Here is a 17,714-nt window from a genome sequence, read left to right on the forward strand (position 1 = left end):
TGCACAAATAGTGCTAGCTGCAGGTCTGTAGCTCCCGGTCTGAAAAATTCGGATGGACGACCTGGGAGCTACAGGGCCACCCATTGAAAAAAAATGTATATTTATTGCGCAGAAAATCGCAAATTCTGTGAAAACAATTAGTACCATTAAATTCTTAATTTAGAGTAGAAAAAAATATGATGTAAATTTCAGATATGGCATGAAAAAAGCTAATTTTAGGCAAAAATGGAGTTCATTTTTTCTTCACTTTTATGTTATATCAGTTTAAGGTCAGACGACACATTCCTCGAGCATCTTTTTTGTATCTCCTCGTAAGAAAGAGTTCCAATTAAAATTATTATTTTTATAATGATTTTTAAAATGATAAAAATTTATATACTTTATTTTATATAACATATATGGACATATGCCCGGATGGCCGAGTGGTTAGAGCCGTAGTCGCTCTCTGCCAGGAGCGTATAGGTTCTAGAGGTTGTGAGTTCAAAGCCCGTCCCAATATAGTGAATTTCGCTGTGCTGAATTATTTATTTTTATATCAGCAATTCAAGTGTATTTTCAAGAAGATTATATAGGAAATTGCAGTCTCTAGTATTTTGCAGAAATGCCTGGTAAGGTATCCTAATTTTTTGCAGGAAAGCTTGTCGGAGTAGTAGTAAACCATTAACAAATTCCTGGAAAATGTTATATATAATTTAAGAACGTGTCGTCTGACCTTAATATGCCAATATATGTCGATAGAAATATCGAAAAATTGAATTGTTAAAATATGTGTTTCGAAACAACTTAAAGATATTCCAATGCACAAACTATCTAGAAATTTAGTCTTTATTAAAAATAGGGATCTAAAGTTACGGTACTATAAAACAACTAACTTATGAAAATTGTTCATTTTCTTGTAAAAACCTCCCGCCAAAAAATATTGTCCCTTATTAAACTCTGTAAATATGTGATTTTTCCTTAACTATTTTTTTAACATAGTGGATTTATCATTGTAAAATATAAATTTACAAGTAGAATTAATGTATGAGTATGCATAATTTTCAGACTAGAGGTGACCCAAAATGGTTACTCCATTTCATGCGGTTGATGGGTAGTTCTTATCTCGTGCAATTCGGTTTATTTTGGATTAAAACATTTTGAGTATATATATTTTGAGTTAAACATACTTATTTACTATATATATATATATATATATATATATATATATATATATATATATATATATATATATATATATATATATGTCTTATTATGAATGGATTGCGTCAAAACACCACCAACGAAAGGTGTGGGAAATAACAAATGATCACAAAATAGTTGACCGCTGATCAAAACGACATTTCGTTTTATTAAAAGGATTTTATGGTCTGAAACGTGAAACTAAATCCATAGCCGAGTAGATAAAGTATCGGACTTGTGATCCTTACATCCCTAGTTCGAATCCCACAGGGGCTTTTGTTGTTACTTATTAGAATAATTATTTTAGATATTCATTCCCCCCCCCCCCCCCCAAACTGCAACTTTTTCGCTTATTTGACATTTGTACAGTGTATTTATTATTATATCTTTCATTATCAAAGATTTTCCTGTTAATTTGAGTGACTTTTCCCAGGTGTGTTATTCCACCCTAATCATTCAAACCCTTTGTTTCTTTTCATTCACTTTAAGGGTTCTTTTGGGTAAATCAACGCACCCTCGCAGTGGTCATTGCAAATGGATGCAAGTGGCGGCACATTCAACTTCAATTACGATGTCAACGGCGACCGCATCAACAGTTGTAATAGCAGCAGCTGTTATTACAGTGTAAGCAATCACAAGTAAACAATTATCCTTCAAATGAACGTTATTGTTCATAATATAACGCGTAAACATCGCAAAACGAAAGTTGAATTCCCCGCAGTTTAAAAAATTTAAATCTAGCGTCACTTGACTACCATGCCTACTGTAACAGTTGTTCGCTTCAATTCCTTTTTACTAATGGTTTTGACCAGCTTATGACCAATCGCCAACAAGGATCGTATTCAGTGCCCATTTGGAGTATTTATGTATTTTAAATGGGTTATGGATTTAGAATACGAAATAAGATCACAATAATTCATAATAAAGGGGCGCCAAATCACAAACGTGAGCTAAACTACGTTTCAAAGTTGATAATGTAGGTTTAATGACGGTAAGCTATTGTTTACGAAGCGCAAACTATAATGATTCGTTAACTATAGTTTTTATCTGTAAATGTTTAATACCTAATTTTATCGATCTGTAAATAACTTTAACAATAGATTTTGCTGATAAATATAGATTAACATACTAATATAATTTATATTAATTAACTACTGTTAAGAGTTGGTAATCATAGTTCCACTATCTTTAAACTATGTTTACCAGATAAACTAAATTTTTGCAATCGTAAAGGATTGATTTTAGCGTTAATTATAGTTTTGCATTCCTGAAACATAGATATGACCAATATGGCCATTACGATGGTTTACATATGTGAAATATAAATTAACGTCGTTAACAAAAGTTTTCTGTCCGTCAGCTACAGATGACAGTCAATAAACCTATTTTACCACCTGTGAAACTATGTATATGTCAGATTTGTGAATAAGGCCTGCCATAACAATATAAATATTACATGCAGTGTGTCTTTTTTTTCTAATTTTTATTAACATTCAATTTTATGATAATACATACGTTCTGGGGAACTAATAGGATTGAAATCACTGTAACTTTTATATAAAACTAGGATCTGAACATTTTATAAGCATAGTTCGGGTATCCACATTTGTCAACTAAAAATGATGAAATAGTATACTTTTCATAATTTGGAAAACAAATGTGTAAAATTAATGTAAAAGTATATGTGAACCAACCACTCCTAAGACGAGCATTAAAAAAGGCCCTATAAAGTATTTCTCAATAAAAATATCTCGTGACACATATTTTTTTTTCGGGATGGTGGAGAGTGGGTAAATTTTAAATGTTTTATATAGTTGTTTGATCCATGGTTAATATTGTTCAATCCTTGATATTAGAGCTAATTATAGCATTGAATTGCTTTATATTCTATGTTTAAAACAAATTCACTTGAACTTTTCTGTTCAAAGTTTAAGATAAGGAAAGACGTTTCAACTTCTTTATATTCTGACAATAACGCATGATGAAAAAGAAAAGTCCAACAGGGTGAACAATGAGCGGTACAATACCCCTATTGGCATTTGAAAGAATACTGTTATATATAAACTCCACTGAGTAATTCTCCTCTATTTTTAAAAAGAAACGATTGCGATTTATCGATTAATCAAAACTTTTATATGGCAACTTAAAAAGTAAAGGACTGCACGAATTTCGAAATGACACCAGACTCAAATTCCAGTAGCAAGAAGCATTGGCTATTTTCTTCTTTCTAATGTACTGGTGTACATTAGCAATAATTTAAATTTTCCACGAATATTTAAAGCAAAATGAGATGCAATCTTTAATAAACTTCTGTTGGACTTATTTTTGTGGGATAACCTAGCTATCAAAAAAGTCTCAGATTTAAGGAAAATTATATGATTGTCTCCTGTACAAAAATTTGTTTGAATGTCATTTTGGTAATTGAACCATTATAACGTTATAATTGATTTAATGAAAGAAAACAAAACAATTTCTTGACATTCTGTATCTAATTATGGAAAAAAAATCTCCTGATACCTATATTCAATTTTACATCTTTTTAAGGATTTTTTGGAAGCCGAAGCCGTTTTAGGGGGGGGGGAGACTGTAGACATTATGAATATATTTTATTAGGAAAAACGGACAAAACTTTAAATTTTTTGTATATTTTTATTATTATTACATATTCATTATTTTGTTATTTCCTTCATATTTCATTGAAATGACAGTTTTAAACATAATTTTTCATTGTTTTTACCACAAATTTAAGCCCCATACACCCTTTCAAACAAAACTATTGTTATAAAGCATTAGAATTTATATCTTGAATTTTATAAATCTGTTGGCATCTTTCATTTACTGAATCTTTTTTATGATAAACTTCAATTATTTCATAAAATCTTATTTATCCCAAAAAAGCTCAAATTTCATGCTGAGTTTAAATGATGAAAATAAAATATTTAAATAATGAACCTCATGATGCTTTTATCATATCTATAATTAATCAATAATTTATAAGAAATGGGCTATGGAGGTAGGCTTTCAAAATACATATACATATATATTCATGCTTTCAACTGGGGATTATGAGGAACTAAAGAAAATTTCTATTTGTTTATTTTTCGGTTTTAAGGTACCCTACTGCACCAAATTTTATACCTTTTAGGTCAACCGAGTCATTCAGGTGACCTATTGCAAATGGTATTCTTCCGTCGTCGTTCATCGTGCGTTATCAACTATCATTTTTTACAAAGCCAATTGTTAACATTTTTGTTGTGAAGCATCTCTAGGACTAGAGAAATCTAAATTGTGAAATTTATAATCTTACTACCTGGGCCCCCATGGGGGGGGGGGGGGCACCTAAACTTTAAAACATCTTTTTCTCTACTCCCACACAAGTGAAAAAAATGCATGGTTATAATGTCAGTGGAGCCCTCTACCAAAATTATAGAATTTATGGCCCCTATATCAGGGGTCCAGGCCCAAGGTAGGTGCAATTTGGCCATATAGTAAAAATTAATTAAATCTTTTAGAAATTCTTCTCTACTACCCTAGATATTTGAGAAAATCTAAATATATGGTTATGATGTTTTCGTAGCCCTTTAGCAAAACTGTGAAATTCAAGCCCAATGGGTCATGGTTTCAGGCTCTAGGGCGGGGAAATATGGCCATACAATGAAACTGTATCAATTCATAAAAAAGTTTTATTTTCCACTCCGATAGCAGTAGGAGATAAATTGAGGCATGGTATGATATTCATGAAGCCCTCTACCTTAATTATGGAAAAAATGGCCCTTGGAACAGTGGTTCAGAACCCTTTGGCATGTTTGGTAGGGTCAATATGGCCATATACTGTAGAATCATTTAATTTTGTGGTGGTCAATTTTGCTGATTTTTGTTTGCTAATGTGTGTTGATGTATTTGTATGGATGTATCAATGCTCAGTTTCAGTAAGAACACTAACTCAATTTAAATTAGTTTTTATCGAGAATGTAAATTTTGTAGTGGAACTGAATATTTGTCTGTTGTCTTTGTTTATATAAACTGAATTAAAAATTTTGTAATCATAAATTTGCATCCAAAAATGCAAACATATATTTCTTTGTCTATTTGATTTGAATATTTCTTATGCGCCATTCTATCTATCAATATTAATTTTTTTTTTGCTGATTTCAGAAACTATTTTAAGGTGTGATGAGCAATATCATTAAATAAGTTTCTTTGGGGAAATTAAACATGTAGATAATCTAGATTTTGAAAAAAAATGATATTAGGAAATGGAAAAAAGGTGCAGTTGATAGTAATGCAAAATGTAAAACAATTAAAGGCAGTTTGCGTATTTATTCATTTCAGGCAGCTCTTTAAGTCACTATGGGTACGAGTAAGGAAGCTATGTTTCAACTAGATGCTAAAACTTCATTTGGAAATTCTTTATAATTTCAGAGGAAGCCTAGTAGGACTATGGTTAACACCATCTGATTACAATGATGAAGGTACAAAAGTAACTGGTTTGGAAGGCGTTGATCCGACAACGCCTATCAGTGATTTGCAAAAGCGTGTTGAAGTCGCTGTAAAAAGTGAGTGTCAGAAATACAGGAAAGAAAATGAAGCGACAAATGACCTTCAGATAAATCAAAAGGGAGAAGTTGAACAAGTGCTGACAGCCGAACTGTTAAATGCAGTAGTTGAAGATAAAGTTACGCAGGTATTTGGTAAATATATTGCAGACCTACAGGAAAAAATAGACAATATTGAAGGAAAACTAGATCTACAGAAGAATGAAGATGTACAGAAATCCGAAACAGCTCCTGAACACTCTGAAAATAACTATTTGGAAAGACTGCAGAAACTTGAGGGATATATACAGAAGAAGGACCCAAACCCCAGTGCGAAATATGTTGAACGCATATATGCGTTTTTATCACCATCTGCTTTCAAAATCAAGGAACTATTTCGTTTTGTTACTGAACAGGCTTATTCAAGTTTTCCAAATAACACAAATGTAACTATTAAGGGTAAGTAAACCTGGAGCTATTCATTTTAAAAATATTTATTTAGGTTATTTAGGGGTGTCGTTTTATTTGTCTTCATTAATTTAAATGTTAAAACTTAATAGAATATACATGTACCTTATACCAGATAATTTTTGAAATAGTCTAATTTTTGCTTTTTGACGATTATGCACTTAAGCATCGCAAAATATTGAATAGTATAGAAATGTTACAAAAATTATATAAGGTGCTGCTTAAAATAATTAGGAACTATCTAAATCGCAAAATCTGACAAGGGGTTGCTGTTTTGCTGTAATTGGAAGAATCAGTTATTCCATAATTTTCAGTTTAATTGATAGAAAGAATACACAAAAGTTGTAACCTATAAAGAACTTAAATATCTACTATTGTTACTGCATTTGATTAAGGTATTTACTGTGAACTGTATATTTAATACGTTTTTTTCACACATAATAGTATGCATTATAACTGCATCCTAAATCCTAAACTGTGGAATTGTTGAATTTTCCTCTTTCTAATTCCATTGCAAGGTATTATGTTGAAACAAAAATGACTGTTTCCAGTCTACAATGAACTCATTTTCTTTAAACTTGCTACTTAATATCTTTGCCCTATGTAAATAATCAGGTAAACAAATATCATTAAGTTACATTCTTACCATATTTACCTTGAATGTGGAATCAATGTTCTTTTTTGTAGAAACTATCAATGTAGGAAAACTTTGAACATCACCTTGTGGGTTAACTGATAACTGCTAGTAGCCTGTAGTATAAGTTCAAATTTCTCAATCTGACAATATTTGCTGAATGTTTATGTACTAGTACACAACCACTGTCAAATTATTTTGGTGTGACATTTCTTGCAAACTCAGATAAATCCGTTTCATCGTCAAAAAACAATTTCTTTTCAGATTACTCTGGACAAAATATGTGGGCTGGACAATTGGTAGACATAATAAAAAAATATGGTGCAGTATTCGTATTCGTGCCTTGCTGTTGTTACTGCATTTACAAATGTATTCGCAGATGTTGTGATAACCCTCATGATGATAACTCTACAACACTTGCAGACATAGAGGTAAAGTGAGCAGGCTCACAAACGATACCCTTCGCTAAGAAAATATAATGATTAACTCAGGTACCTTTCTATTAAAAAATCGAATGTATCATTTTCTTATAGTGACCTTAAACTTGCAAAAATGACCACAGTTCAAGAGCAAGATATATATACAAGCAATCTTTATGTCAAATTTATCTTTTTTATTAGACAATTTGGTCTAGTCAATAATAATGCATTTTTAACAATGACTTTGAGCTTGCCAAAATGACTTCGGTTTATGTTCATAGCACGCCCTCAGGTCAAAGTCAATTTAGTATTTTTTAAACCAGATTTAAAAATTGCCAGCCCCTGTGAGCTGTTTAAAGAAAAAGGGTTGTTGAAAATTCGCCGGTTTTTTTGTTTGTTATTAATTGAATGTATTTTTAATGTGTGGAGAATGCATTTTCTTATGCATATTAATAAATGATTCATATACTTTTTATATCTGTGCATATTCCCGGGAAATATTAAGCAATCAAGCAGTGGAGAAGAAGCATGTGAGAAAGATTGTTTACAAAAATAAAAAAAAGTGAAGAAACTTATTCTTTTATCACAAAAGAGTAATTGTTAATATCAATAAACGTAGAGACCAAACTAGGTATTAATATTATCCCTCTTAGGGGCCCGTTGACTCAAAACATCTTGTGTCTCTGGGTTTTTTCTTTTGTTTACTTATGCGTTAGCCCATTTTAGCATATTAATAGGCTTGCAAGATCACATACTCTGGTATCGAGGTGATGATAAATATTTCAAATTTGGATGTCCACTGTCTGATCCGGAATAAAAAGGAATTGGCACTTAATTTTATTTAATACTTTTAAATGCGATTGAATAAAACTGTGCACATTACAGAAAGTTATAAACTTATGTAAATTTATCAAATTATTAAAAAAAATTATTCCTTTAAGAAAAACATGTATTAAGCATAACATAGATACTAGTAGCTTTACGCTTTAGATAAAGTATACCAATGCTTGATAAGTCTCTAGATGAACTAAGAATAATCATTTTTCGGCTTGCAGACAAAAACAAATTGACGACATCGCTCTAAAGAAGTGCAATTTATTGAAAATATGAGAATTGATCAAATCTTGAAAAGAATGTTTTCAATAATAACTTGCACAATAATTTGACGTTTGTATTCCCCACACAACAAAGTAGATTCTTGACTATTCCGTCCGTCAGCCAGTCGAAGTCCTGTGAGCTTTAAGAATAACGTCTTTTTAGTCAAAGCACAAAGTTTCACAAAAAAGGTTTTTAGGACACAATGTGTAGATGTTCATTTTACCAGCGATTTTCATTTCCTTGAATTTTCAAGGAATTTTGGCGCTTTAAAAATGATAATTTTAACCATATTTTTAATATCTTAATAAGCTATTTGTAAGCTCAACTTAAATTGTTTTACGGATTTTTTAGAAACTTTGTAGATATGTACATGTGGTTTTTTGAGATTTTAGGCCTTTTGATTTTAGAATTTTGTTGTTAAACCCAAAAATATAGATGTGCATATTTACAGGAGGTATTGATATGATTGTTTTTGCGAGTTATGCCCTTTTCGAATTTACTTTTTAGTATTTAAAGCATATTCTGCCATTATGATGTTGTGTAGCATTGACCCTGTTTTAGTATGGCCAGAAATTGGTGCTGACTTTTACTCCTTTCTGTTTGTAGGATCGGTTGCATTGGTTATGAATGATTTACAAACTGTAATGTAGTTGTTACTGGTTACAGTGGTTACTGGTAACATTGGTTACAAAAAGGACTAGGTTTGGGTTAGGTCTAGAGTTAGGTTAGTTTTAGTTAGGGTTAGGATTGGTGTTAGGGTAAGGGATAGGGTTAGTTAGGATTAGGGTAAGGTTAGACTGACTGACCTGCAGCAAGTCGCCGAGCTCTCCTCTATGTCAATACCATGCTTTTTTCAGTATGCATCGGCACACCAAAACTATTACATTGATAAATAAAGCCCTTTGTAGTTGAGGTTAGCGATCATTGAATCGAAATTGTATAAGTGATCAGCTTTAATTTAAAACTTGTTTAAAACGACATGTTATTTTGTTTCAGATATATAAAAAGCTAGAAAACTCGTTGTGTGTCATCAGTTTTTCTAAGGAGTATGTTGCCAGTTACCACCTGGCACTTGCAAGGTCATTGACAGAATACATGTATCAAGGAAAACATGGTGAACTTAGTCACATCAAGAAAGTAACCATCACCAAACCAGATAATCTCAACAGCGTCCCTCCCTCAAAAGTATGTATAAGGAAATTGGTATCAAATATTAATGTACATACAATATGTTCAACTGAACTTAACAAAATAAAAGTTGAATCAATGATAAAAAATGAAAGAAGTGAAGTTACCTTTCAGTAAAGAATCACTTATTACTTCATCTCCTCCCTGTTTTGATAGCATCTTGGTATCCAGTTAACTGTATATCATGCAAATATCTGAAGTAAAAATATATGTAATAATTATTGTTCCAGTGATGTTTCTAATTAAGGCGCTTTCCCTTGCAAAAAAGCAGCTTTTCCCCATTTGAACCTATATTTATTTTTCACCATAAAATGTTGTTTCAAATAAAAAAAAATTAAACAGATAAGAAAATGCATGTAAATAGAGCATGTTTTACAATGTACAATGGATAGAATTTAAGAACAAATTAATAAATTTACATGTATTTCATATAATAGCTTATTAATATATGCACATTAACTGATGCTAATTTTTCCCAAATAATCAAATATGCGACGATATTTCCCATTTTAAAAAAATGAAGAAGAATGTGTCCAGTCAGGGTTACTGTATTTCAGAGCAAAGCAAGCTAGATATATTAGCAATGTAATGAATAAACTCGTATTAAATGCACTAACAAACATGCATTTTTTCATAAAAACGCATTAAAGGAAATTACATCTGCAATATATCCTCATAATATCATAATTTTTTTCTATGGCAGGAATTGAGTTCAAACAAATCATATTTGATGCAGAGTTTGTTTTTATCGTTGAATGTTTGTATTAGATCTTTTCCACCCTACAGGTCTTCATTGTATGTGTTGACTACAATGAAGGGAACGACATACTGGAGCCTGACTCTCCCAACAAAAAAGGTCTACGGATTAGACGAGAGACTGTACGCAGCCTAATGGACAGATTAGGTATTATAATAATTTACTACATTATATTTATGATATATTATTATCTAATAAAGCTATGACATGTACACTCATATAGATACAAAAAATATTTGCATTGATGATAAAATTTAAATCTATGACATGCACATGATGGCGTTTAATATCACCACAGTTTGCTGTTTATAAATTGTAAAATTAAAAACAATCATTGTTTTATCTTGCTAAAAATACTTTTGTATTTATATCAAACAATTTAAAATTTAATTTCCAAACAGTTAAAATAGTTTAAGCTTGAAAATAACTGCTCTGAGCTTGCTCAGGGTTCACATTGGGTCGGTTTGAGCAGACCAAAAGCAGATGCGGCGTTGACCAAAAGAAGCTCATCTTGCCTGAAGGTTCAAGTGAGCTTTTCTGATCAACTGTTGTCCATCAACTGTCTGTTTGGTAATTTTTAGTCAACCAGAGCTTTAAGCTCAAATTTAGTTACCTTTGGTCTGGCATTTGTCTCTCTGTCCGTCTATTCTATCTGTAAACTTCTTACATATTTATCTTTTTTCCAAAAGTTGCTTTGTTAAAATTCAAACAAGCTAGGCTCAAAGCATTCTTAGGTGAAAGGAAAATTCAAGTTTGTATAACGAAGGGTCTAGCCATCATTCAAAAAGAAATAATGACAAGTTCAACCATTGATTTATAGTTATTGTTTTTATGATCACCAGGAAGAGGTTAGGGCTACAATGGGGATTGAACTTTTCAAAGAAGTAAATAGACATTTTTTTAAATCTTCAAAACCTCTTGGCCAAAAAGGCTGAAACTTCTTGTATTGGAGCATCCTCGTGTAGTATAGATTAAAGTTTGTTTTAATCATGATCCTAAGGGAATAGGTGAGTCACAAACTGGGTTGACTTTTTAAATAGGAATAAAGAACAAACTGAAACAACAGATGGAGCTCAATGCTTAGCATAAGAATAAACGGAGAAATAATTGAAAATCTTATCAAACAAGACCTACTCTACTAGATATTTTTTATTTTGTAACAAAAATCTGATTTGGTTTTTTTTTTTATCTCTATTATGTTTATTGTATATATTTTCATAAATGGTTTCCAAAGAATTTCTTAAAAGGAATCAAGACAATTTGTGTTCTACTTGCTTGTGCAAAAACACGTACAGTGAAAACTAATATCGGCCACTTTACACCAGATCTTTACTACCAGATGTTTTGTAATTGATACAAGAAAGCCGATTTGATCAGATTTACAGCTGTTTTTGCCAAAATGAGTGATGTGGTTCCTGGGCCTAATGTTACATTAATCATTCAACCAGGACAAAGTGTCCTTTTCTCCTATCCCCTTTGCCTAATCTGCCTTATACTTTAATTCTATAGTGCTTTTTTATTAAAGGTTGTGTAACAATCTTGAACCCAATTTTAATATTAAGGGTTAAGGTCAAAGCTAAAAAGGAAAATTTATATTAAAAAATCGAAAGGAAAAAACCTACTGTCTTTGATAATGAAATAAAAGCAAAAATGTTATAGTACAAGTGATACTATAACCCCTTGGTGTACAAAGAGGCCTCTTATGCATTAAGTAATGAATGTAGTTACGTGTACGTTGACATAATACATACATGAATTAAATCGGGTATGTTATGTGATGATAACATTTTGTTATCATTGTATTTGCTACTTAAATCAGTTATCATTGTTCTGTAGGTGAACAACGGGTCATTGTTTTATGTCTTTACTTCATTTTCCATAAAAGCAATAAAATAGTTGCTTATGAGAAATGACACACCCTTTGTAAATTGTTTCAAAGTCTTTAATAAATAAAAATTAGCCATCTCATTAATATTCCAAACAGATATTTTTGTATTTTAGAATTATAATTTTTAGATAAGAGGACTATAAAGATTACAAGAATTTTACCATCGATGGCAGAACATCTTTCATGAAATTTTATACAACCTGGTATTGATTAAATTTTATTCTTTTTCAGCTCTTGTAATTTTGGTGTATTTCCTGGAAAAGTCCTCCGAAAACTTAGGTGTTGGTGATCGGTATGCATATAAACTGCATAGTAAAATAGTTGCCGTGGAAGAGGCAAAAAAATTAGATGAAAAGAATTGTATTTTTAGTGTGTACAAGAAACTGACCACATATCAGTTAGGCGCTTTAAAGCAGACTGTTGGCGAGTATTTAAAGATGGTAGAGGAAATTGTTAGCTGATTATGTATTATTAACACCAAATGTGTTCAATAGACCCGTCTCCAGCCTAAGTTGGTATGATCAGGACATGAACTAAAAGTTTTCAAATTTTAACCTTTCTTTATTGATACTTGTAGTGCTTCATTAGGGTTTTTTGGCCTAATTTTGTCAACCAAAGTTAAAGTTCCCTAAAGTTATCCACAAGACACAAATGTCACAACTTTTTAGTTCTGGAACAAAGCTCAGACTTGTCATTTTTTTTTACATATTAAATGCTAAATATTATTGAAAATACCCCAGTAAAACAATGTTTTGAACATTAAGAATAGAAAAAAAACCTTTTTTCAGTTGTTACAATGGCCCTGCCACTTAAGCTGAAGACAAGTTTAGGTAATTAGTCATATTGTGTTTTTATATAAAAATTTTATACCATGTAAATTACGTTTTAAGTAAATATTTCAAAAACAAATAGATCCTTAAAAAACATATCATGTAATACTGCCAGGTAAGAATTTTTTGCCACATCTCCAACAATTATACTCATATTCATATGTTTGGAGGTTGTATACTCACTTGAAACAATAATTTTCTTTTTAAATAACCTGGCACTATAATCACACTCATAATGACAAATTCTTTTGTCTGTCAACATTTTGATCATAAATATTTTAATCAATTATTCATTTTGTGAAACTTTCGTATCCAAATCTTTTATATTCATATAACCGTTACAATAGTCTCTTTAATTTATAATTCATTCGTTTATCATTCATGTCTTAACCCTGCATTTAATTCCGTTATTTCATTATTTTGTAAAAGTTAAAATCATTCTGAGATAGTGTGAAAATTTTTAACGTTTAAATCACAGCAATATAAACAAAATATTTGCTGGAGAGAGGGCTGATTTTTGCTTGTAGTTGAACCTAGTCTGAAAAAGTTTGATTTTATTGCTCAGGTGAGTGATGTAGCCTATGAGCCACTTAAGGCGGTACACAAAGACTAGAAATTGTTACGATTAATTTTAAATGTCAACGACATAGATGCATTGAAACATTCAAGCTCTATGTCATTTTAAGGTATACATGCTATACTGATAATAAACTGTTAATTTCACGGGGGGGGGGGGGGGGTTGGCATAATAAAATTTTTGGTAGTTAACGTTAGGTCCAATTTGTCCAGGTTTTAATAGCATTTTTTAAACTGCTTTTAAAATTGTTTTATGCATTTAAATGTGTCTTGTTCGAAGTTCCAACATCTTTTTATTACTTTGAATTGTCCGCTTCATTATTAAAGTTATTCCCTTTCACAGAGTTTATTTAGTAACTCTTAAGTAGGTTCACAGTTGCTAGAAATTGGTTCGAATTTTGATAATTTTCAACGTTTGGGGAAATATAATAAACTATGTATCATTTTTGTCCCCCGCCGCAACGCGGAGCGGGGACATAGAAATGCCGGGCGTCCGTCCGTCCGTGTGTCCGTGGGTCTGTGCATCCGTGTGTCCGTGCGTCCGTCCGTCACACTTTTTTCTAAGCGTTCTCATGCCTACAAATTTTGACGGATTTTCATTAAATTTATACCAAATGTTTATACCACTATTACCTTGGTCAAGTTCGAAAATCAGCATTGGTCGATACTTCTTGTTGGAGTTATGGGACTTTGACCGCAATAATGACTCCGTTTTATCCAAAAATTGACCTTGTAAACGCTCTCATGCCTACAAATTTTGACGGATTTTCATTAAATTTATACCAAATGTTTATATCACTATTACCTTGGTCAAGTTCGAAAATCAGCATTAGTCGATACTTTTTGTTGGCGTTATGGGACTTTGACCACAATCATGACTTCGTTTTATTCAAAAACTGACCTTGTTAGAGCTCTCATGCCTACAAATTTTGACGGATTTTCATTAAATCTATACCAAATATTTATACCACTATTACCTTGGTCAAGTTTGAAAATCAGCGTTAGTCGATACTTTTTATTTGCGTTATTGGACTTTGACCACAATAATGACTCCGTTTTATCCAAAAATTGACCTTGTAAGCGCTCTCATGCCTACAAATTTAGACAGATTTTCATTAAATTTATACCAAATGTTTACACCACTAATAACTTGGTCAAGTTCCTAAATCAGCCTTGGTCGATAGACTCGATACTAGTATACTGCTTGACCGGCGGGGGACCCTGGAATTCTATTCTTGTTAGGAATACATTTTCATGATATTCTGTATTGAAACAGAAATTATTTTTATTCTTAAATTTTTTTTTGGCATTAAAAATTGTTGCTTATATAAACGTCGTAACAATCAATTAGGTGCATTGACTCTGACAATGGAGTCACAGTTTGGTTTTCTTAATCAGGTGTGTATGTGATCAATGTGATTTGGGTACTATATTAGACTTTGTAATATATTTATTTCATTCACTGAATTGTGTATGTTTTTTTTTAGATCCACATTACTTTTATGTGTTAAAACTTTTTTCTTAAGTGTTTTAATTTGCGAGCTTGTAAAGCTTTGGAGAGTATTTTGTTTAATCTGCTTTTTTGATAGTTTTATGCATTTTTGTGTGTTGAAACAACAGTTACAACTTTTTGTGAAATAATGTTACTCAATTTGAGTAGTCTATTTCATTATTAAAGTTTATCCCTTTTACATGTTTTTTTAGTAACTCTCATTGTTATCTCTTTCAAAATTAGATTCTCTAGGGCAAAGTATCTTATACAGAACTTGATTGTCTACTTTCATTACAAATCCGATGTTAATCAATTTATTGACACCATTTAAACTACATGTACACAGTTGCAATATTAGCTATAGATATGATATATTTGTTTTTGCAAACAAGATTACAGATCTTGAAGCAAATTAAAAAGATGTTCAATCAAAGAGAACCCTGTTTGTATTTCAGAGATTAATATCTAGGTACTCGTATATATCATCGACAGTACCCACCTTATTTTGTTAATTGTAAGGTTTTTCTCTCGTTAATGTTTTTAAAACCTTTTTTTATACATGTACTGTATTAAAGTATTTATCATAGACAATCTCTAGATTATTTTGTTATTTGTACGGTTTTGTCTCTCTTTAATACAAGTATTAAAATTGAAACTATAATATTATGCCCCATTTACGTAATTACCGTCTTCCTTGGAAGACGGTATAAAGAGTTGAAATAATTTTCAGTCTCCGGGCTGTGCACTTCCTCTCCTTTGTGATTGGTAGAAAATACATGATGTAAAAATTTACATTTAAATCATTGGTTGAAATGCTGTTCGGCGCAATGGAGATAATTTTCTGATGATCTTTTTCACGTATGACTTAACAAATTTCGTAGATTTCAAATCTTAAAAAGTGAGAAAACGCAAAAGCGATATAAATTGGTATGAATGAAATTCAGTCTTTGATTTTCAGGTCCAACTAGTATAAAGTAATGTTCTATAAAATCTATTGAAATAATTTGTTTTTCTTTTAATATTGTTTGTTCATATATTCTTACAAAAATTTTTAAAAAAAAGTAATGCGGTATGGCTAATATTGGTAAAGAAATTTGAATTTGCACCTTTGATAGGTAAGACAAACATCAGTTAAACAAGATGCTGAATGCAGAGGTATAACCTTGATTTTATCAAAATGATACGCGTCTACGACCCTTCTTAAGTTCTCTTTCACCCTACTATAGTCGATCTTAACTTACAAGCTCGGGTACGCATTTCTCAATTTTAGACACGCAGGCTTTATAGACACATAATGACATAAAATGTTCCATACGCCATGGTATGTAGAGGAAGGTGACATTTATATAAAAAAGATTTAAAATGCTATGATAGCTAATTGCTGTTTAATGTCTAAAGACAGTTAGCTTTTTTTTATAAGCTAAACTTGTTATATGTTCCTTTTCAACGGACACCCTATAGTGATCAGTCTGTCCATTCGTCCCTTCGACTGATTTATTTCGTCAAAAGCAAATTCTCTTTCCTTTTGGTCACGTTGAGCTCAATCTTCGGCCCCACAGTGTTCTTGGGTTGAGGGTTTGATAAAAATTGCGGATCAAGTGACAAGATAAAACTAAACGGCCCAGACCCACGCTGTTTTTTCTCCTCTTAGTCCTGAACAGCTAGACTTAAAACTTCACTGGCAGAATGGGCTCTTTTTATTATACCCGCACTTTCTAAAGAAAGTTCGGGTATATTGTTGTTACCCTGTTCCGTCCGTTCGTCCGTCCGTCTGTCACGTTTTACTTTCTCAAACTGCTCTTACATCTTATAAACCAGCAAACTGAACTCTTGGAGTTTGATTTGGGGTATCATGTTGTTTTGTAAAAAGGTTTCAAAAATTCTCTGTTAGTCCTGGGGGTCAAATAATTGGTAAAAAATGACGTTTTTTCACAAAAAACCTTCTTCCTCGAACTCCTCCTACATTTTCAACAGTAGACAAATCATCTTTTGGAATATGTTTTAGGGTATCCTATAGATGCGCAATAAGGTTTCGGAATTTTCAATTTTGTCCTTGGGGACATTTAATGGCTGAAAAATGACGTGTTTTTTTTTTTTTTTTTTTTTTTACAAAAAAACTGGTTTCAAAAACGTCATTTTTTTTGGCAGTAGCCAAATGATCTTCTAGAAAATGATTGGGGGTGTCATATTGAGGCGTGTTCAGGTTCCAGAATTATTTTTTTTATTAAGGGGATCTGTGGGCAACAAAAAATGACGTTTTTTGGCAAAAAAAATATGGTTCCCAGAACTCCTCTTACAACTTTTGGAGTAGCTACGTCATCTCTTGAGATATAATTGGGGCTGTCCTATAGATGTGCAATAAGGTTTTCAAAATTTAAATTTCATCCAGGGAGTCAAAAAGTAGCAGAAAATTGACGTTTATCACTAAAAAAAACATTGATCCAAGAGCTCCTCTTATGATTTAATGGATAGACAGTCATATCTTGGGATATGATAGGGACTGTTCTATAGATGTGCAGTAAGGTTTTCAAAATTTCAATTTCATCCAGGGAGTCAAAAAGTAGCAGAAAATTGACGTTTATCACTTCCAAAAAAACATAGATCCTAGAACTCCTTTTATGATTTAATGGATAGACACATCATATCTTGG

General features: G+C 31.6%; 1 protein-coding gene across 1 annotated transcript; it reads left to right on the forward strand.

Moving 5' to 3' along the window:
* The first annotated feature begins 1,700 nt into the window (after positions 1-1,700).
* On the forward strand, positions 1,701-15,795 carry LOC128157226 (uncharacterized). Its single transcript, XM_052819678.1, has 6 exons — positions 1,701-1,803; positions 5,602-6,173; positions 7,081-7,247; positions 9,330-9,518; positions 10,308-10,425; positions 12,398-15,795. Exons 1-6 carry the CDS (start codon positions 1,718-1,720, stop codon positions 12,625-12,627), a joined length of 1,362 nt encoding a protein of 453 aa, XP_052675638.1. The 5' UTR covers positions 1,701-1,717; the 3' UTR covers positions 12,628-15,795.
* The last annotated feature ends 1,919 nt before the right edge of the window (positions 15,796-17,714 follow it).

The sequence above is a fragment of the Crassostrea angulata genome, chromosome 7, assembly GCF_025612915.1.
Source record: "Crassostrea angulata isolate pt1a10 chromosome 7, ASM2561291v2, whole genome shotgun sequence".
Lineage (NCBI taxonomy): Eukaryota > Metazoa > Mollusca > Bivalvia > Ostreida > Ostreidae > Magallana > Magallana angulata.

Bases quoted from the DNA above. Each gene is read 5' to 3' on its own strand.
- LOC128157226 (XM_052819678.1), top strand. From the start codon at position 1,718: ATGCAAGTGGCGGCACATTCAACTTCAATTACGATGTCAACGGCGACC. The intron at 1,804-5,601 runs GTAAGCAATCAC...TTATAATTTCAG, and splicing joins GCAGCAGCTGTTATTACAGT to AGGAAGCCTAGTAGGACTAT. The intron at 9,519-10,307 runs GTATGTATAAGG...TCCACCCTACAG, and splicing joins ACAGCGTCCCTCCCTCAAAA to GTCTTCATTGTATGTGTTGA.